The following is a 21,919-nucleotide window of genomic DNA, read 5'->3' as shown; positions in this document are numbered from 1 at the left end:
ATATTTTATAGTATTTGATAGAGAATTATGATTCAAAGGAAGGTGCTTTAACATTTACTGAGCATCTACTATGCATCAATCATTGTGCTGGAGATGTTGTTTCTATTTTAAATTTTATGTTAAATAAAACATTTTAATAGTTTAAAATATATTATTTCATTTAATCGTCACAATCATTCTTTGAAGTATATATCATTACATTATCAGTTTTACAAATTTGAGTCAGCACATTAAAATCTTAGAGACGTTTAGAACGAGAAATTTGAACCAAACTCTTCCTGACATGAAAGAGAGAATATGACTAAGATTTGGATATAAAACTATTACTACCCTCCTACACTGTCAATGGGAATGTAAATTGGTATAGGTGTTATAGGCACTATGGAGAACAATACAGAGTTTTCTTAAAAATCTAGAAAGAGTTACCACATGATCCTACAATCCCACTCCTGGGCATATATGCAGAGAAAACTCTAATTTGAAAAGATACATGCACCCATTGTTTATAGCAGCACTGTTTGCAGTAACTAAGACATGGAAGCAACCTAAATGTTCTTTAACAGATGAATGGATAAAGATGTGGTGTGTGTATATATATATATAAATGAAATGCCATTTGCAGCATTTGGATGGACCTAGAGATGATCATATTAAGTGAACTAAGTCAGAAAGAGAGAGATAAATATCATATGATATCATTTATATTTGGAATCTAAAAAAATAATACAGGGAATTTCCTGGTAGTCCAGTGATTAGGGTTCTGTGCTTCTACTACAAAGGGCATGGATTGGACTCCTAGTCAGAGAAGGCCAAAAAAAGAAAACAGATACAAATAAACTTATTTACAAAGCAGAAATAGACTTACAGACATAGAAAATAAACTTACGGCTACTAAAAGGTTAACCAGGGGGTGGGGGAGATAAATTAGTAGTTTGGGATTAACATACATATACACATTTACACATATACACATCATTAACATATACACATTTGCCAACAAAGGTCCATCTAGTCAAAGCTATGGTTTTTCCAGTAGTCATGTATGAATGTGAGAGTTGGACTAAAAAGAAAGCTGAGCACAGAAGAATTGATGCTTTTGAACTGTGGTGTTGGGGAAGACTCTTGAGAGTCCCTTGGACAACAAGGAGATCCAACCAGTTCATCCTAAAGGAAATCAGTCCTGAATATTCATTGGAAGGACTGATGCTGAAGCTGAAACTCCAGTACTTTGACCACCTGATGCGAAGAGCTGACTCATTTGAAAAGACCCTGATGCTGGGAAAGATTGAAGGCAGGAGGAGAAGGAGATGACAGAGAATGAGATGGTTGGATGGCATCACCAACTCAATGGACATGAGTTTGAGTAAGCTCTGGGAGTTGGTGATGGACAGGGAGGCCTGGAGTGCTGCAGTCCATGGGGTCACAAAGAGTCAGACACGACTGAGTGACTGAACTGCACTACACACATTTATGAAACAGGTAAACAACAAGGACCTGTACAGCACAAGAAACTATACTCAGTTTCTTGTAATAACCTATAATGGAAAAGAATCTGAAAAAGAATATATATATATATATATATACATACATATATATGTATAACTGAATCACTTTACAATTAACACAACATTTTGAATTAACTATATTTCAGTTTTTAATAAATAAACAGTTTATTGCTAAAGAGTGCTAACTGCCATCTGAGCTGGTAGAGTTTTGCCTCAGAGCTGATGATTGCTGACTGATTAAGTAGTAGCTGCTGAAGTTTTGGGTGGCTTTGGTGATTTCTTTTTTTTTTTTAAATAATTTTATTTATTTATGGTGTGTTGAGTCTCCGTTGCTGCGTGGGCTTTTCTCTAGTTGCAGCAACAGGGGGCTCCTCTCTAGCTGGAGTGCGTGGGTTTCTCACTGCAGTGGCTTCTCTTGTTCCTGAGCGTGGGCTCTAGAGCTTTCTGCTTTCAGTAGCTGCAGCGTGTGTGCTCAGTAGTTGCAGCTCCCAGACTCGAGCACAGGCTCAATAGCTGTGGTGCATGGGCTTAGTTGCTGCAAGGAATGTGGGACTTACTGGATCAAGGATCAAACCCATGTTTCTTGCATTGGCAGGTAGATTCTTTACCACTGAACTATCAGGGAAGCCCTGGTGATTTCTCAACATAAGACAACAATGAAGTTTGCCATATCATTGACTTGTCCTTTTATGGATGATTTCTCTGTAGTGTGCAATGCTATTTGATAGCATTTTACCCACAGTAGAACTTTTTAAAATTGGAGTCAGTCCTCTCAAACCCTGCTACTACTTTATCAATGAAGTTTCTGTAATATTCTACATCCTTTGTTGTTATTTCAGCAATCTTGTCAGCATCTTCATCAGAAATAGATTCCATCTCAGGAAACCACTTTCTTTGCTCATCCATAATGCAGCTCCTCATCTGTTCAAGTTTCATCATGAGATTGCAGCAATCCAGTCACATCATTAGGCTCCACTTTTAATTCTAGTTCTCTTGCTATTTCCACATCTGCAGTTACTTCTTCCTCTGAAGTCTTGAACACCTCAAAGTCATCCATGAAGGCTGGAATCATCTTCTCAACTCCTGTTCATGTTGATATTTTGCCTTCTTTCTATGAATCATGAATGATCTTTTAAATAAAATATTTATGTATTCTGGCTGCATCGAATCTTAGTTGCAGCAGGCAGGATCTTTGTTGCAGTGTATGGACTCTCTAGTTGTGACACGTGGGCTCAATAGTGGTGATATGCAGGCTCAGTTGCTCTGCAGTGGGATCTTAGGTCCCTGACCAGGGATCAAAGCTGCATCCCCTGCATTGCAAGGTGGATTCTTAACCACTGGACTGCCAGGCAAATTCTAGAGTGACCTTAATGGCATCTAGAAAGGTGAATGCTTTCCAGAAGGTTTTCAACTGACTTTGCCCAGATCCATCAAAGAAATCATTATCTATGGCAGCTACTGTATAACCTTATTAAATGTATAATAAGACTTAAATGTCTTGAAAGGCAGAACTAATCCTTGATCCGTGGGCTGCAGAATGAATACTGTGTTGGCAGGCATGAAAACATCATAAAATCATTCTGCATCTTCATTAGAGCTCTTGGGTGACCAGGTGCATTGTCAATGAGCAGTAATATTTTAATCAGCTTTCTTCACAGTCCAACTCTCACATCCATACATGACCACTGGAAAAACCATAGCCTTGAAGAAGGCTAAGCGCTGAAGAACTGATGCTTTTGATCTGTGGTGTTGGAAAAGTCTCTTGAGAGTCCCATGGACTGCAAGGAGATCCAACCAGTCCATTCTAAAGGAGATCAGTCCTGGGTGTTCTTTGGAAGGAATGATGCTAAAGCTGAAACGCCAGTACTTTGGCGACCTCATGCGAAGAGTTGACTCATTGGAAAAGACTCTGATGCTGGGAGGGATTGGGGGCAGGAGGAGAAGGGGACGACAGAGGATGAGATGGCTGGATGGCATCACTGACTCGATGGACATGAGTTTGAGTGAACACAAGGAGTTGGTGATGGACAGGGAGGCCTGGCGTGCTGCGATTCATGGGGTCGCAAAGAGTCGGACACGACTGAGCGACTGAACTGAACTGAACTGAACTGGCTGACTAGACAGACCTTTGTTGGCAAAGTAATATCTCTGCTTTTCAATATGCAATCTAGGTTGGTCATAACTTTCCTTCCAAGGAGTAAGCGTCTTTTAATTTCATGACTGCAATCACCATCTGCAGTGATTTTGGAGCCCCAAAAAATAAAGTCTGACACTGTTTCCACTGTTTCCCCATCTATTTCCCATGACGTGATGGGACCAGATGCCATGATCTTCGTTTTCTGAATGTTGAGTTTTAAGCCAACTTTTTCACTCTCCTCTTTCACTTTCATCAAGAGGCTTTTTAATTCCTCTTCACTTTCTGCCCTAAGGGTGGTGTCATCTGCATATCTGAGGTTATTGATATTTCTCCCACAAGCTTGATTCCAGCTTGTGCTTCTTCCAGCCCAGCGTTTCTCATGATGTACTCTGCATAGAAGTTAAATAAGCAGGGTGACAATATACAGCCTTGACGTAGTCCTTTTCCTATTTGGAACCAGTCTGTTGTTCCATGTCCAGTTCTAACTGTTGCTTTTTTAAAATGTAGCCACCTTCATTATTTTAGCTGTATCTGGATAACTTGCTGCAGCTTCTTTATCAGCACTTGCTGCTTCACCTTGCATTTGATGTAATGAAGAGGCTTCTTTCCTTAAACATCATAAATCAACCTCTGCTAGATTTAAATGTTCTTCTGCAGCTTCCTCAACCTCTTTCAGCCTTCACAGAATTGAAGAGAATTAGGGCCTTCGTCTAGATTAGGCTTTCCACTAAGGGAATGTTGTGGCTGGTTTGATCTTCTATCCATACTACTAAAATTTTCTTCACATCAGCAATAAGACTATCTTTCTTATCATTTGTAAGATTCACTAGAGTAGCACTGTTGATTTCCTTCATGAACTTTCCTTTGCATTCACAACTTAGCTAATTGGTGCAAAAAGCCTAGGTTTCAGCCTTTCTTGGCTTTCAACTTGCCTTGCTTGCTAAGTTCATTCATAATCTAGCTTTTGACTTAAAGTGAGAGACTTGAGACTCGTCCTTCCACTTTAACACTTAGAGGCCTTTGTAGGGTTATTAATTGGCCTAACTTCATTATTATTGTGTGTCTCAGGGGATAGAGAAGCCCAAGGAGAGGGAGAGAGGTGGAGGAATGGCCAGTTGGTGAAGCAATCAGAACACACAAAAGATTTATTATTTAAATTTGCCTCCATCTTATGTGGATATAATGCATCATTCCTTGAAACAATTACTCTTTTCACACACACACATACACACACTGTGCTTCTTGCTTCCTTTCTTTGTTCTGCTAGACTCTCTGCCTTTGCTGCCTTAATGACTCTTTTTTTTTAAATTTTTATTTTTACTTTATTTTACTTTACAATACTGTATTGGTTTTGCCATACATTGACATGAATCCACTACGGTGTACATGTGTTCCCAAACATGAACCCCCCTCCCACCTCCCTCCCCATAACATCTCTCTGGGTCATCCCCGTGCACCAGCCCCAAGCATGCTGTATCCTGCATCGGACATAGACTGGCGATTCGATTCTTACATGATAGTATACATGTTTCAATGCCATTCTCTCAAAATCATCTTAATAGTTCTTTGAGACATAATTCAAAAGTGTGAAGGCCTAGAAGCTTCACCTAACTCTTGTGTCTGCTCAGTCTTCTGTATAGAGTTGGTGATATACCATCATTGTTCTTTCCACCTCATTCTATATAGTCATCTGTTTGTGTGATTGTTTCTGAGGAGACTTTGAGTGCCCTCGAGGCAGGGATATGGTTTATCCATTTTTGTATCCTTCCACCCTCCACCCCCTGGGCCTAACTCAGTCCCTGTCATATTATTTAAATGTTGATGATGAACTAAATGATAAGTTAAATCCTATCTATCTATCACTACCACATTTAGTATCTTTAAGAACTTTCTTCAATACATATGGAAATGAAATGTTTCATTATCAGCACATGGTATAATTTTATATCCTCTCCATCATTCTTCTCAGGTATATTAATACTGATCATGTGGTAATATAACTCTAAAACAGTATTTTCATATTTAAATATGAAATATTTACTTACAGAGGCTCTACAAAAATTTCTTTATAATAATAAAGAAATAATTTATATTATTATAAAAATAATTTATATTATTATAGTTTACATTTTCTTTCCAATACAATGTTACAGTCTTCTTGACTCAGGCATTTTTATTATGGAATTGTTCATCTGTCTGTATGTAATTCCTTGTTAGACATTGTTGGTGATTTGATCATTATAACATTAAATAGTAAAGAAGAGCTTACTGAAAAATGAATGAATTGATCCTTGATGGGATTAAAGTTATGTGTATAAATTAAATATTGTGAAATGTTGATCTATCTATTTCAGTTTTTAAATGATTTTACCAAAACAGGTCACATCATGTCACTTAGGTCTTCAAAATCTTCAATAATTATAAACAAACTTAATTGCCATATAAAAATTAAATTGTCAAAGGACTTCCCACAAAAGCACCAAGTTCATATAGTATCACAGGTAAAATCTGTCAAATATAAAAACAACAGCTAATTTTATCATTAAATTGTTCTACAGCATAGAAAAGAAAGTTTTTACATTTTTAAAATGATGCCAAACTTAAAATTATACCAAAACTTAAAATTATACCAAAACTTAAAATTATACCAAAATTTGACAAAGAAAGCACCAAAATAAATAAATAAACCACCAGTCAAACTTATGAATGGATTTCAGTACAAAATAAAATCCTAAATAAAATATTAGCAAATGTAACACCCTCAAAGAAGGATACTGGGTTGGCCAAAATGTTCATTCAGGTTTTTCTATAAGATGCTGCAGAAAAACCCAATCAAATTTTTTGCCAACCCAATACAAATAGGATTTATTCCAAGGATGCAATGATAGTTTAAAACATTAGTCATATTAATAAATATTAGGAGAAAATATTTTCTCTGATAACCATGATAATGAAGTGCTGAAATCATATTTAACAAAATGTAATTTAATAAACTTAACAAAATTAAATATTCACTCTTAATTTTAAAGAAATAATGAAATGGGCTGAAGGATACTTCTTTAATATGACAAAATGTATTTCAACCCAAAAGCCAGCATTTTTTAGTGACAGATACTAGAATGATGTCCTCTATCATCATTATATTTTTAATCAATTCATATTTGCTGCTGCTAAGTCGCTTTAGTCGTGTCTGACCCTGTGCGACCCCATAGACGGCAGCCCACTAGGCTCCCCTGTCCCTGGGATTCTCCAGGCAAGAACACTGGAGTGGGTTGCCGTTTCCTTCTCCAATGCATGAAAGTGAAAAGTGAAAGTGAAGGTGCTCAGTCGTGTCCAACTCTGTGCGACCCCATAGATGGCAGCCCACCAGGCTCTCCCGTCCATGGGATTTTCCAGGCAAGAGTACTGGAGTGGGGTGCCATTGCTTTCTCCCAATTCATATTTACATTTTAGTAATTAGCAGTGAAAGAATGACTTAAATTTTGGCATTCTGAGTTACAAAGGAATGGATAAAATAACTCCCCTCAAAATGAAATTGATTAAGGTTAAAGATGTTTTGCAGCTTTTTTAGAAAGGAAAATATAAATATAAACAATCCTTTTAAACATTCTTGAAGGTGAATTTTTCCTAGAAAAAAATAACATGAGGCCATGGAAAGGCACTACTAGCTGTTACTCTGGGTAAGTCAAGTGAACAAAGGTGGCCTGGTGCTGGTGGCCACATCACCAATATTTTTTAATACAGTTTTTAAGGTTTTAATCAATTCAGGCAGTCAAGAGACAGAAATGAGATATTTAAAAATTGGAAAAATCTAGATGTAAAAACATTATTATTTACAAGGGATATGATTATGTAATTGGAAAACTCAAGAATATCAACTGAAAAACTATTACATGCTTTTGAATACAGTAAGATGAATATGCCATTGAAATTGCATATGAAATGATATGCATATGAATATGCACATGAAATTGATATAGAGAGATCTAGCCTTTCTTTATACCAATAACAATCAGTTAGAAGGTGTCATAGAAGGAGAGAGTCCGTTTATAACATCAAAAATAAAAACTACCAAGATACACACTTATGGAAGAATATTCAAGAGCTTGACGAAAACTTTAATAACTCCAACAGAACACATACACACACACATACACACACACCTGAACAGAAAAAAATGTATATCATTTTCTTGAGTAGGAAGACTATGTTAGTAAAGATAAGCTAGGTTTTGCTGTTTTAACAAATAATCCCCAAATCTCAGTGACTAAAAACAACAAAAGTTTATCTGTTGCTCATAGTACAAATCCATCATCGCTTTGCAGAAAAGAACTTCATTTTATACTCTCCGGAACACAGGGTAACAGAACAGCCATCATCTTGAACACTATAGCTTATCATGCCAATGGAAAAGGAGACTCTAGAGGGTCTCAAACTGACAATGGCAAGCTCAGCACAGAAAAGACACACAATTCTGGTCACATCTCATGGACAAGTACTAGGAAACAGTAGTAATAACTATCACAAAGACTCAGCATCATAAAAATAAAACTACAACAAATAACAGTAATTCAAGTCTATGCCCCAACCAGTTATGCTGAAAAAGCTGAAGTTGAAAGGTTCTATGAAGACCTACAAGACCTTCTAGAACTAACACCCCCCCAAAAAAATGTTCTTTTCAACAGAGGGGACCGGAATGCAAAAGTAGGAAGTCAAGAGATACCTGGAGTAACCTGAAAATTTGGCCTTGGATTACAAAATGAAGCAAGGCAAAGGCTAACAGAGTTTTGCCAAGAGAATGCACTGGTCATAGCAAAGACCCTCTTGCAACAACACAGAGAAGACTCTACACGTGGACATCACCAGACGGTCAATACTGAAATCAGATTGATTATATTCTTTGCAGCCAAAGTTGGAGAAGCTCTATATAGTCAGCAAAAACAAGATCGGGAGCTGACTGTGGCTCAGATCATGAACTCCTTATTGCAAAATTTAGATGTAAATTGAAGAAAGTACTCGCACTACCTGGGAAGCCCCAAAATACTAATAATCAACTATTCAAGTACTATAAGAAATCTCAAAATAATTTTTTAAAAATATATTTCTCAGAGTGGAAAGGGCTTTTTAAAATAAGGCACAAAGCATTATTGAAAATATTAATATAAACATGAACTCCTTATTGTCAAATTCAGACTTATATTGAAGAAAGTGGGGAAAACCACTAGACCATTCAGGTATGACCCAAATCAAATCCTTTATGATTATACAGTGGAACTGAGAAATAGATTTAAGGGACTGGATTTGATAGACAGAGTGCCTGATGAACTATGGACAAAGGTTCGTGACATTGTACAGGAGACAGGGAGCAAGACCATCCCCAAGAAAAAAAAATGAAAAAAAGCAAAATGGCTGTCTGAGGAGGCCTTACAAATAGCTGTGAAAAGAAGAGAAGTGAAAAGCAAAGAAGGAAAGGAAAGATAGACTCATTTAAATGCAGAGTTCCAAAGAATTGCAAGGAGAGATAAGAAAGCCTTCCTCAGCAAGCAATGCAAAGAAATAGAGGAAAACAATAGAATGGGAAAGACTAGAGATCTCTTCAAGAAAATTAGAGATACCAAGGGAACATTTCATGCAAAGATGGGCTCAATAAAGGACAGAAATGGTATGGACCTGACAGAAGCAGAAGATATTAAGAAGAGGTAGCAAGAATACACAGAAGAACTGTACAAAAACGATCTTCACGACCCAGATAATCACGATGGTGTGATCACTCACCTAGAGCCAGACATCCTGGAATGTGAAGTCAAGTGGGCCTTAGGCAGTATCACTGTGAACAAAGCTAGAGGAGGTGATGGAATTCCAGTTGAGCTGTTTCAAATCCTGAACGATGATGCCGTGAAAGTGTTGCACTCAATATGCCAGCAAGTTTGGAAAACTCAGCAGTGGCCACAAGACTGGAAAAGGTGAGTTTTCATTCCAATCCCAAAGAAAGGAAATGCCAAAGAATGTTCAAACTACGGCACAATTGCACTCATCTCACACGGTAGTAAAATAATGCTCAAAATTCTCCAAGCCAGGCTTTACCAATACATGAACCATGAACTTCCAGATGTTCAAGCTGGTTTTAGAAAAGGCAGAGGAACCAGAGATCAAATTGCCAACATCTGCTGGATCATTGAAAAAGCAAGAGAGTTCCAGAAAAACATCTATTTCTGCTTTATTGACTATGCCAAAGCCTTTGACTTTGTGGATCACAATAAACTGCAAAATTCTGAAAGAGATGGGAATACCAGACCACCTGACCTGCCTCCTGAGAAATCTGTATGCAGGTCAGGAGGCAACAGTTAGAATGGGACATGGAACACAGACTGGTTCCAAATAGGAAAAGGAGTACGTCAAGGCTGTATATTGTCACCCTGCTTATGTAACTTATATGCAGAGTACATCATGAGAAACGCTGGGCTGGAAGAAGCACAAGCTGGAATCAAGATTGCCAGGAGAAATATCAATAACCTCAGATATGCAGATGACACCACCCTTACGGCAGAAAGTGAAGAAGAGCTAAAGAGCCTCTTGATGAAAGCGAAAGAGGAGAGTGAAAAGTTGCCTTAAAGCTCAACATTCAGAAAACGAAGATCATGGCATCTGGTCCCATCACTTCATGGCAAATAGATGGGGAAACAGTGGAATCAGTGGCTCCAAAATCACTGCAGATGGTGATTGCAGCCATGAACTTAAAAGACGCTTAGTCCTTGGAAGGAAAGTCATGACCAACCTAGATAGCATATTAAAAAGCAGAGACATTACTTTGCCAACAAAAGTCCGTCTAGTCAAGGCTATGGTTTTTACAGTATGGATGTGAGAGTTGGACTATAAACAAAGCTGAGTGCTGAAGAATTGATGCTTTTGAACTGTGGCATTGGAAAAGACTCTTGAGAGTTCCTTGGACAGCAAGGAGATCCAACCAGTCCATCCTAAAGGAAATCACTCCTGAATATTCTTTAGAAGGACTGATACTGAAGCTGAAACTCCAATACTTTGGCCACCTGATACGAAGAACCGACTCATTTGAAAAGACCCTGATGCTGGGAAAGATTGAGGGCAGGAGGAGAAGGGGATGACAGAGGATGAGATGGTTGGATGGCATCACCAACTCAATGAACAAGAGTTTGAGTAAACTCCAGGAGTTGGTGATGGACAGGGAGGCCTGGTGTGCTGTAGTTCATGGAGTCACAAAGAGCCGGGCACTACTGAGTGACTGAACTGAACTGAACTGAATATAAACATATAAAAATATAAATTATTTAGAAAGCAAAACCCACCAAAAGGAGAGTCTAAACACAAGTGGGGAAAGTTTTGTAGTTTATATCACAGACAAGGGGCTAATTTTCTCAATATTTGAACAGGTCCCAGAAATCAATTAAGAAAGCAACAGAAATAAAAACAAAAATAAACAATTGGGACCTAATTAAACTTAAAAGCTTTTGCACAACAAAGGAAACTGTAAGCAAGGTGAAAAGACAGCTTTCAGAATGGGAGAAAATAGTAGCAAATGAAGCAACTGACAATTAATCTCCAAAATATTAAAGCAGCATATGCAGCTCAATACCAGAAAAATGAATGACCCAATCAAAAATTGGGCCAAAAAACTAAACAGACATCTTTCCAAAGAAGACAAATGGCTAATAAACACATGAAAAGATGCTCAACATCACTCATTATCAGAGAAATGCAAATCAAAACCACAATGAGGTACCATCTCATGCCAGTCAGAATGGCAGCTATCAAAAAGTCTACAAACAATAAATGCTGGAGAGGGTGTGGAGAAAAGGGAACCCTCTTACACTGTTGGGAATGCAAACTAGTACAGTCACTATGGAGAACAGTGTGGAGATTTTTTAAAAAACTGGAAATAGAACTGCCATATCACCCAGCAATCCCACTTCTGGGCATACACACTGAGGAAACCAGAATTGAAAGAGACACATGTACCCCAATGTTTATTACAGCACTGTTTACAATAGCCAGGACATGGAAGCAACCTAGAGGTCTATTGGCAGACGAATGGATAAGAAAGCAGTGGTACATATACACAATGGAGTATTACTCAGCTATATATAAAAAAAAAGAACACATTTGAGTCTGTTCTAATGAGGTGGATAAAACTGGAGTCTATTATACAGAGTGAAGTAAGTCAGAAAGAGAAACACCAATACAGAATATTAACACATATATAGGGAATTTAGAAAGACAGTAACAACCACCCTATATGTAAGACACAAAAAAGGCACAGATGTAAAGAACAGACTTTTGGACTATATGGAAGAAGGCAAGGGTGGGATGATTTGAAAGAATAACACTGAAACATGTCTGTTGCCCTGTGTAAAATAGATGACCAGTGCAAGTTCAATGCATGAAGCAGGACGCTCAAAGCTGGTGTTCTGGGACAACCCAGGGAAGGAGTGGGGAGGGAGGTGGGAAGGGGCTTCAGGATGGGGGGACACATGTGCACCCATGGCTGATTCATGTCGCTACATGGCAAAAACCACCTTAATATTGTAAAGTAATTAGCCTCCAATTAAAATTAATTAATTAATCATTTTAAAAAGCAACTTGATAACCCAGCTGAAAAATGGGCAAAGCATTTGAATAGCATCTTTACAGAAAATAAAATACAGATGGTTCTTAACTCTATGAAAAGATGCTTAACTTCAATCTATAATAAAAGTAATGCAAGTGAAAGCATGGAAGTGCCATATTTCATTCATTACATTGACAATGAACAAAAAAGTTGATAGTATTTGTGGGGAAATACTCTTTTATAATGCTGACTGATATATAAATTGTTCCAACCTCTTTGGAGAACAATTTGACAAAAAATTTATCACAATTACAAAATGCTTACCCTTGATTTAGAAGTTCTACTTTTAGGAACATACATACATGTATACATATGTATATACAAGATTGTTCATTGAAGTATATTTTTATAATGCAAAATATTGAAAACAGCATAAATGTTATGTTAACCTCATCAAAAGTTAAGTAAATTCTGGTAAATCTAGACTTTGGAGAACTATAAAACTGTAAAATGAATGAGTAGACTCTTTATATATTAATATCTAAATTCTAGCTTGTTATGAAAAAATCAAACATTGTAATTTTAAATGTATAAAGAGTGGGATAAAAGAGCCTATGTTCTTTGCTACATATGTAGAAAGTATCTCTGGGTGGAATACCTGGGTAGCCCTGAAGGAGGGGCCTAATGGCCAAGAATAAGAATACTAAGGAGGCTTTTCACGCTATTTGTATTTTTTAAAATACTGCACCAGGTGAATGCAATTATTTATTTTAATTTAATATAACAAAGAAAAAAAGACATGAAGGAACTGGAGAATGACCAGAAACATGTTATTTCAGATTCTCAAGTGGATGAAAGTGCTTATGTGTAAAAACAGATTTAAAAGACTAGGAACAACAACAACAAGAAGACTAGGAACATTCATTCTGGGAAGAGAAAAACACACTATAGAGTAGAAAATATTTCAACAATTCTAAGGTAAGCAGTTTTGAAATGAAAATTTCTGTCTATACACTGAATGTCTTTCTTTTACACCTTGTTATTCCAGTGCTTAGTTTTTAAATGAATTCAGTTCTCAGAAATGTAAATATCATGAGAACAGGGTACTTTGTTTTATTCACTGCTATATCCATAGCATCTAGAACAGTGCTTGCCAAATAGTACGTATTCAATAAATATTTGTTGAATAAATGACATAGATTGTTTCTATAATTAATGATAGCTTTTTCTATCATTGATCTTAGTTTGACATATTGTAATTTTAGGTTAGAAAAATTCTCCAAATAAGATAACACAGTATTATAAATTAACTATTTTAAAAAGGGGAAAGAATTTCTACAATAAAAAAAATGTTTTTAAAATCCCCAAAATAATAAGTTGGCAACCTCTAACACAAAGGCCAAGAATTGGCAGGCTAATTTCAATTTAAAAAATCAAGACTAGAACATGTTTCCTGTAGGTCATTCTAGCATCAAAGCTTCTATGGCAACATGAAGTACATAAACCTGCCTGACATCTCCCACTTTAATAGATCTTCTGTCCAACTTCACTGCAATAAAAAGTAAATTTAAAAAAAAAAGAATCATAGGTCTTCTGGTGAATGCAAGATTAAAGTAATTCAGAATAACTGCAAGCATTTCTAAACTTTTGAAGTTGATATTTTGGAGATCAACCATGAGCCTCAAAATATATTTTAGAATCTCTGCTAGAGATATATATGAGTGAAACGGGTGTTATATGACATTTCTTATTTCTAAAAAATATACCTCCTTTTGATATCTTAAATATGCTTCCATCTTACAAACCTTCTATAAGAGAATCTTTTAGAACACCTAACCTGACAAATACATATATACTGACAGGGTAATGAGGGAGGATATTTGAAATCAGGACTAAATCAGACAACTAGACACATAATATTTACATCTACCTTGCACGCTGGATCAGTCTATAGGCATTGTACTTGCGGAATAGGTATCCCAGCCGAACTTTGTCTGTACGAAGTGTCTCGATTATGAGATTCCTAGCTTCTGTGTGTAGCTGTGAAGGGAGTATAGAAGCTTTTGTGGCCTGATTTAAGAGTATCAGGTTCTTCCGCTGAGCCTCCACATCAACAAAATAGTTCTGTTCTTTGAGCTCTTGGGGATAGGAAGTGGGCACCATCATCTTGGGTTGCCTGGTATCTGAAACTGAAGTCAGTACCCAGGGCTTATTGATAGGGGGAAGTTGGGATTTCTGGTCCCATTCAGAAGGTGAGCTCTGCCGTGTTTTGAGTAGTTGAGTAGTAATAAGAGAAGGTAGTGGAGTTACAGGCCTAATGAGAGTAGTAGGAAGGGTCCCCTCATCAGCATAAGGGGCTTGAGATACTGGTGTCTTGTAATCGGTGAGATGGGACTTAAACATTCTAAATCGTTCCACGGCAAAAGGATCTTCAGGTATCTGGATTTCTTCAGAAGTGTCAGAGACCTCTGCTGTTTGGAACTTCTTAGTGGTGAAAGGGGCTTGAATTACCTTGAAACTTGGAGCACTGGGATGGACTGATACTGATTTCAATTTCAGAGAAGAAATAATTGACAATCTTTCCTTCCTTTTCTCAGAGACAGCAGAGAACAAATCTTTCTGTGGCTTTCCAGGGGTTGAGGGAGTCAATGGTGTTAGGGGACGCCCAGGGGTGGGAGAGACCCATAGAGGGGAAGCTTGCCCAGGAAGGGTCCTTGGTGGCAGATGCTGCCCAAGGGTAGAAGGGGCTTGTAACCCAGGAGATTGCTTATGAGTGGCAAAGGTCTGGGATGCCTGAAACTGCTCAGAGAGTGTTAAGGGTCCAGATTTCAAGAGCTCCTGAGGGATGGAAGTAGTCCCAGAAACCAAGTGCTTCCTAGGAGAGAGAGGAGCCCAGATTTGGGGAATCTGTGCAGAGGTGACTGGGACTCCAGATATAAGGGGCTGTCTGAGGTCATGAAAGGGCTTCAATATCAGAGGTGACTGGGGTGTCATAGAGTCCCTAGATATGAAGAATTGCCTGGAACTAAGGAGGGCCTCTGGTTCAAAGGGCTGCTGTGGAGTGGGAGAGAGCCCAGATATTGGACTGGGAACTGGTGTTGGGAATGGAACAGAGGTTGATAGATCCTTAGACATTAGGGTCTGTCTGGAAGAAGGAGAAGTCTGTGGTGCCAGGGGCTTCCCAGGGTCTGAAGGAATCCTCATTCCCAAGAATTTCTCAGAGGGGGCTTGTTTAAGAGGAAACCTTGACATACGGAAAGGAGTAGAAGGCACCTCAAATACAGGGAACTCCTCAGCAATAGCAGCAGATGATACTGGGGACTCCTTAGGAGTGTGAGGAGCATGTTTCGTGACAGATTTATCAGTAATGGAAGAGATCCCAGTTTTCAGTGTATGTCCTGAAGGAGGACTAGCCCAGGGTGGTAAGGGGTGCTCCTTAAAGAGAGGAGTTCTTGATGTTAGGCCCTGCACAGGCCTAACAGTAATACCCACGGACCAGGCCTCCCCTGGGGTGAAAGGAGCTTCCAAAGGTTGGATTTGTTCTGGGATGTGGGGATATTCTAAAGTATACACTTTATCTGAGGTGAGAGGAACCCCTAATTTTGCAAACTGTTCATGAGAGAGAGAAATCCCCAATGCTTGAGCCTGTCCTAAAGTGAAAGGGGCCCCCAAATCCTGAGGCTGTGGAATGATGACAGGGATTCTCAGTGCCTGAGACTGCTGAGGGGTAAGAGTGATGCCCTGAGCCTGTGCCTGCTCAGGGGTGATGTGGCTCCTCAGTGCCTGGACCTGTTGAGAAGTGAGAGACACCCAAGGTACCTGGGCCTGATCAGGAGTGAGAGTGATCCCTAGTGCATGGGCCTGCTCAGAGGTGACATGGATCCCCAGGGCACGGGCCTGTTCAGGGGTCACATGGATCCCCAATGCCTGGGCCTGCTGAGGGGTAAAGATGATGCCCTGAGGGGTGGCAGGGATCCCCAAATCCTGAAACTGCTGAGGGGTGAGAGTCAGACCGTGAGCTTCACCCTGCTGAGGGGTGATAGGAATGCCTAGTGCCTGAGCCTGTTGAGGGGTGAGAGAAACCCCCACTTCCTGGATATGCTGCAGGGTGACTGAAATCCCCAGTGCCTGGGCCTGCTGAGGGGTGAGAGTGATCCCTGGTGCCTGAGCTTGTTCAGGGGTGAGAGTGATCCCCAGTGCCTGGGCCTGCTGAGGGGTGAGAGTGATCCCTGGTGCCTGAGCTTGTTCAGGGGTGAGAGTGATCCCCAGTGCCTGGGCCTGCTGAGGGGTGAGAGTGATCCCTGGTGCCTGAGCTTGTTCAGGGGTGAGAGTGATCCCCAGTGCCTGGGCCTGCTGAGGGGTGAGAGTGATCCCTGGTGCCTGAGCTTGTTCGGGGGTGAGAGTGATCCCCAGTGCCTGGGCCTGCTGAGGGGTGAGAGTGATCCCTGGTGCCTGAGCTTGTTCAGGGGTGAGAGTGATCCCCAGTGCCTGGGCCTGCTGAGGGGTGAGAGTGATCCCTGGTGCCTGAGCTTGTTCGGGGGTGAGAGTGATCCCCAGTGCCTGGGCCTGCTGAGGGGTGAGAGTGATCCCTGGTGCCTGAGCTTGTTCGGGGGTGAGAGTGATCCCCAGTGCCTGGGCCTGCTGAGGGGTGAGAGTGATCCCTGGTGCCTGAGCTTGTTCAGGGGTGAGAGTGATCCCCAGTGCCTGGGCCTGCTGAGGGGTGAGAGTGATCCCTGGTGCCTGAGCTTGTTCAGGGGTGAGAGTGATCCCCAGTGCCTGGGCCTGCTGAGGGGTGAGAGTGATCCCTGGTGCCTGAGCTTGTTCGGGGGTGAGAGTGATCCCAAGTGCCTGGGCCTGCTGAGGGGTGAGAGTGATCCCTGGTGCCTGAGCTTGTTCAGGGGTGAGAGTGATCCCAAGTGCCTGGGCTTGCTGAGGGGTGAGAGTGATGCCCTGAGCTTCAGCCCACTGAGTGATAGGAATCCCCAAAGCCTGAGCCTGCTGAGGAGTGAGAGAAGCCCCCACATCCGGGATATGCTGTGGGGTGACTGAAATCACCAGTGCCTGGGCCTGCTGACGGGTGAGAGTAATCCCTGGTGCCTGAGCTTGTTCACGGGTGAGAGTGATCCCCAGTGCCTGGGCCTGCTGAGGGGTGAGAGTGATCCCTGGTGCCTGGGCCTGCTGAGGGGTGAGAGTGATCCCCAGTGCCTGGGCCTGCTGAGGGGTGAGAGTAATCCCTGGTGCCTGAGCTTGTTCGGGGGTGAGAGTGATCCCCAGTGCCTGGGCCTGCTGAGGGGTGAGAGTGATCCCTGGTGCCTGAGCTTGTTCGGGGGTGAGAGTGATCCCAAGTGCCTGGGCCTGCTGAGGGGTGAGAGTGATCCCTGGTGCCTGAGCTTGTTCAGGGGTGAGAGTGATCCCAAGTGCCTGGGCTTGCTGAGGGGTGAGAGTGATGCCCTGAGCTTCAGCCCACTGAGTGATAGGAATCCCCAAAGCCTGAGCCTGTTGAGGAGTGAGAGAAACCCCCACATCTGGGATATGCTGTGGGGTGACTGAAATCCCCAGTGCCTGGGCCTGTTGTGGGGTAAGAGTGATCCCTGGTGCCTGAGCTTGTTCAGGGGTGAGAATGGTTCCCAGTGCCTGGGCTTGCTGAGGGGTGAGAGAAACTCCCACTTCCTGTATCTGCTGAGAGGGGACAGGAATCCCCAGTGCCTGGGCCTGCTGAGAGGTGAGAGTGATCCCTAGTGCCTGACCTTGTTCAGGGGTGAGAGTGATCCTCAGTGCCTGGTCCTGTTGAGGGGTAAGAGTGAGGCCCTGAGCTTGAGCCTGCTGAAGGGTGATAGGAATCCCCAGTGCCTGAGCCTGTTGAGGGGTGAGAGAAGCACCTACTTCTTGAATTTGCTGAAGGGTGACAGGTATCCCCAGTGCCTGGGCTTGCTGAGGGGTCAGAGTGATCTCTGATGCCTGAGCTTTTTCAGGGGTGAGAGTGATCCCAAGTGCCTGGGCCTGCTGAGGGGTGAGAGAAACCCTTACTTCCTGGATTTGCTGAGGGGTGACAGGAATCCCCAGTGCCAGGACCTGCTGAGGGGTCAGAGTGATCCCTGGTGTCTGAGCCTGTTCAGGGGTGAAAATGATCCCCAGTGCTTGGGCCTGCTGAGGGGTGAGGGTGAACCCTGGTGCTTGAGCTTGTTCAGGGGGAAGTGTGACCCCCAGTGCCTTGGCCTGCTGAGGGGTGAGCGTGATGCCCTGAGCTTGAGCTTGCTGAGGGGTGACAAGAATCCCCAGTGCTTGGGCCTGTTGAGGGGTGAGAGTAATCCCTGGTGCTTGAGCTTGTTCATGGGTGAGAGTGACTCCCAAGGCCTTGACCTGCTGATGGGTGAGCATGATGCCCTGAGCTTGAGCTTGCTGAGGAGTAACAGGAATCCCCAGAGCCTGGGCCTGCTCTGCACTGAGAGCCGCTCCCAAACCCCGAGGCATCTTAGGAGTAGTAGTTTTCCCCAACGCCTGAACCTGATTAAAGGTGTCCATGATTTTCAGTGCCTCGGCCTTTTCAGAAGTGAAGTCAATTTCCTTTGCTTGGGCAAGCCTAGAGGTAAGAGTGATGGACTTTGCAAGAGACGCTCCAGAAAGAGGAGAGGGTCCATGTGAGGAGGATTGTGTGGAGATGGGAGTAGTGATTGGAATGCGATGCTTTCCTTCAGCCAGATCCCCTAATTTCTTAAGGTTCCCAGTGAAATCTGTTCTTTGGTGTGTCTGCGGTATGTCTTTCTGTGTGCTCTCCCACCTGTGAGACAATGTGATTGAAGTCTGACTGAGCACCTGTTCTAGTTGTTCATATGTCTTCATCTCCTTTGCAGTTTTTTGCTTCTGACTTTCATAGTCCCCTACATTTCTCCTTGCCTTCTGCTTCTCCTCTCTCTCCAAACTGCTTTCTTGCTCCAGATGTCTCACTTCCTTCTGAACCTGCATCATCTGCTGTCCTTTCTCCTCCAAAGGCACACCTTGTTGTTTTGTTGTTTGTTTCCATGCCTCCAACTGCTGCTGCTTTGACTTCTGATACCCTTCTCTCTCCTCTTCTCTTTGCTTTTGCTTCTCATCTGACTCGATCTGCTTTTGTATCTTGAGTTTTTGCTGTCCCTTCCACACCTCTTTTTCCTGCCATTGTTTCTCTTTCTGTTGCCTTTGCTTTCCCTCCTTCACTGGGAGCCATGCCTCTTCCTTCTCCAAATTCTTCTTTATCATCTCAAACCTCCTTTCTTCTAGCTCTTGTTTTTCCTTCTCTTTATAGTCTGTCCCTACTGTAGAGGCTTCTGGAACATTCCTTTCACTTTCTATTTCGGTCAAGATCATTCTTATTAAATTGTCAGTTAGTGGGTCAAGCCTCTCCTGTGAAATTAAGGTGCTAATTTCTGACTGTGCACTAGTTGGTTCCTGAGAATGCCGTTCTGGCATAAATGAGACTGCCTTTCTTAGTTTCAAAGGTTTCTCTCCAATTTGTCCTTCATTTTTTATATCTTTGTATTTTCTTAAGATTTTTGTCACAGTTTCAGCCACTTTATGGAAATATTCCTCCATTTTTGTCTTTATGATTCCTAATTTCTCAACTTCTGATCTTTTTGATAATAACTCTTCTTTTGACACAGTCTTTTTATCCCAGGGCTTTCCTATGTTATCAATTTTCTCTTTAAGGAATGACTCTATGGCTTTCTGAAATTCTTCTAGGTTACTCTGTTCACTTTCGTGATCTGGAATACCTGATTTAGCAAGTTCAAGAGACTTGAATTTCTTCGTGAAGACTGACATATCTTTCTCTTCAGATTTTTCTTCTTTTCTTGTAGTGCTTCCTGGAGAGATGTGGTGTTTCTTTCCTTTTATTTTCTCAGAGGAAGGATCAAGTTTGCTCCACCTGGATGGCTCTGGTGTGCTACTCATCTCATTTCTGCCATCTTTGTCCGTTGGCTCAGTGGTGAGCTCCTCTTCATTCTCTGAAGACATTTGACTTTTACTCTGTAAATATTCCGATTTAGCCTCCCTCACTTGTTCCACTTTACCACTTGTTCCACTTCTACCACCTTGGCTCTTGTCAGAAGGGAAATCAGAAGGAAAATGTTGACTTTTTGATTCAGTGAGTGACTTTGATTTGGCTTCAGGAAAGGATTCTGTTTTGTTTCTCTTCTTATCCAGTGCTTGTAATTCTAAGTGGTGATCAAGTTTGGTCCCTGTGACTTTCTGTTTACCTTTATCATCATTCACATTTGATTCAGAGGTCTCCTGCACAGACAGGCCTTTTGTACGCTTTTTTTTCTGTGACTGGAACTCGTCAGCCCCATCTTTCTGAAAGGCACCACCTTTCTTCACTGATATCTTATCTTCAGTGATCTCTCCAGAAGACTTTTTCTGCTGGCCAGTTAAATCTGGAGTTGTTTCACCTTGGGCTGCATATAATTGCGATGAGTCCGACTTGATTCCCAAGGCTTTGGTCTCTTTTTGAGGGGCCTCATCTACCATGTTTTCAAATTCTTTGGTCAAAATACTGTCTAAACTGTTTTCTGTGTCAGCTTGGCTAATGGTTGATTGTGGAGAAGGCTCAGGTAACACTTTTTGTGTTGATGTGGGCAATGCTTGGTGCTCTACAACTTTGGATCGAATAAGGTGTTCATATTTTTCTTCTGCTTCTTGAAGTTTTTGCTGAAGCATTTCATTTCTTTTACTGAGATCTTCTATTATCTTCAGGGAAATCTCTTGTTCTCTTTCAACTGTCTCATTTGCATATGTATCAGAAGTATGGAGGTTAATAGCTTTCACTTCATCATTTAGTGTACTCAAAGCTTTAGAAAGGTTTACTGTTGTTGATGATATATATTTAATAGCATTGTTTTCCAGTTTATTGAACATTGAAGTACCTATGAGATCCTGAAGCATATCTTGGATTTCTGACACCTTTGTTTTTGTGGCAAATTGATCACTAATCATCTGATCTGGTCTTAAAGCATGAGCTGTTGCAGGTCGCTTTATAACTCTTTCTTTCCATGATTTCCATAGAGAACTTCTAGATGCTAGAAGAAAAAAAAGCATAAAACATAAATGAGATTGCATTTTTCCTTTTGTGCTGTGCTCTAAGTTTAAGACTAAGGAATTTAGCCTAAATTAACAGATAGATATAGGATGAAGTTTCATTAGGGAAGTTTGGCCCCAAAATAAATGACATTATTTTCAAAAGGATGACTCTTTCCCCACAATTATCTAGACGTTCTTCTTCCAGAGTTTAGAAGAACTCAGCTGTGACCTCAACTTACTTTAGGTTACAATTTTGAGATTAGCTAGGATGAATACCAAAATTTTCCTTTGGTTTTATGCTTGGTGCTTTCCATTTTATTTAATGGGTTCTTATCTTTCTTTTTTCTCTTTTCTGAGTCAAAGCTAAACTTAGTTGTTTCAGAAGGATCACTAAAAATAGAAGGCAAACATTTGAAGGGATTTTCAAAATGGCTGAATGAGAAACTCAGCAAATTTTTCGCAAAAGTACAAGAAAAAAGCTGAGCAAAATTGCCAAAAACAACCATTTTAGGACTTTGGAAACTGACTAGAAACATACAACAAATTGAGAAGAATTAGTTCAAGAAAAATTTGCTGTGATGTTTTAGCTTGTAGCTGCTTCCATCTTCAACTTCCTAGCCCTATGGCCTGGTAGTTCTACCAGAG

General features: G+C 41.0%; 1 protein-coding gene across 1 annotated transcript in view; it reads right to left on the bottom strand.

Annotated features, from left to right (window-relative positions):
• FAM186A (family with sequence similarity 186 member A) overlaps positions 1-21,919 on the bottom strand; it is an 86,548-nt gene that overhangs the window by 13,678 nt on the left and 50,951 nt on the right. Inside the window, exons 4-7 of the mRNA XM_052640547.1 lie at positions 18,825-21,273; positions 17,279-18,245; positions 16,358-17,173; positions 14,154-16,156 (exon numbers count right to left, since the gene is read on the bottom strand). Of these exons, the coding sequence (XP_052496507.1) occupies positions 14,154-16,156; positions 16,358-17,173; positions 17,279-18,245; positions 18,825-21,273 (6,235 nt within the window). The remainder of the gene's footprint in view (positions 1-14,153; positions 16,157-16,357; positions 17,174-17,278; positions 18,246-18,824; positions 21,274-21,919) is intronic.

Source organism: Budorcas taxicolor, chromosome 5, assembly GCF_023091745.1.
Source record: "Budorcas taxicolor isolate Tak-1 chromosome 5, Takin1.1, whole genome shotgun sequence".
Lineage (NCBI taxonomy): Eukaryota > Metazoa > Chordata > Mammalia > Artiodactyla > Bovidae > Budorcas > Budorcas taxicolor.
This window is presented reverse-complemented; position numbering and strand designations above follow the sequence as displayed.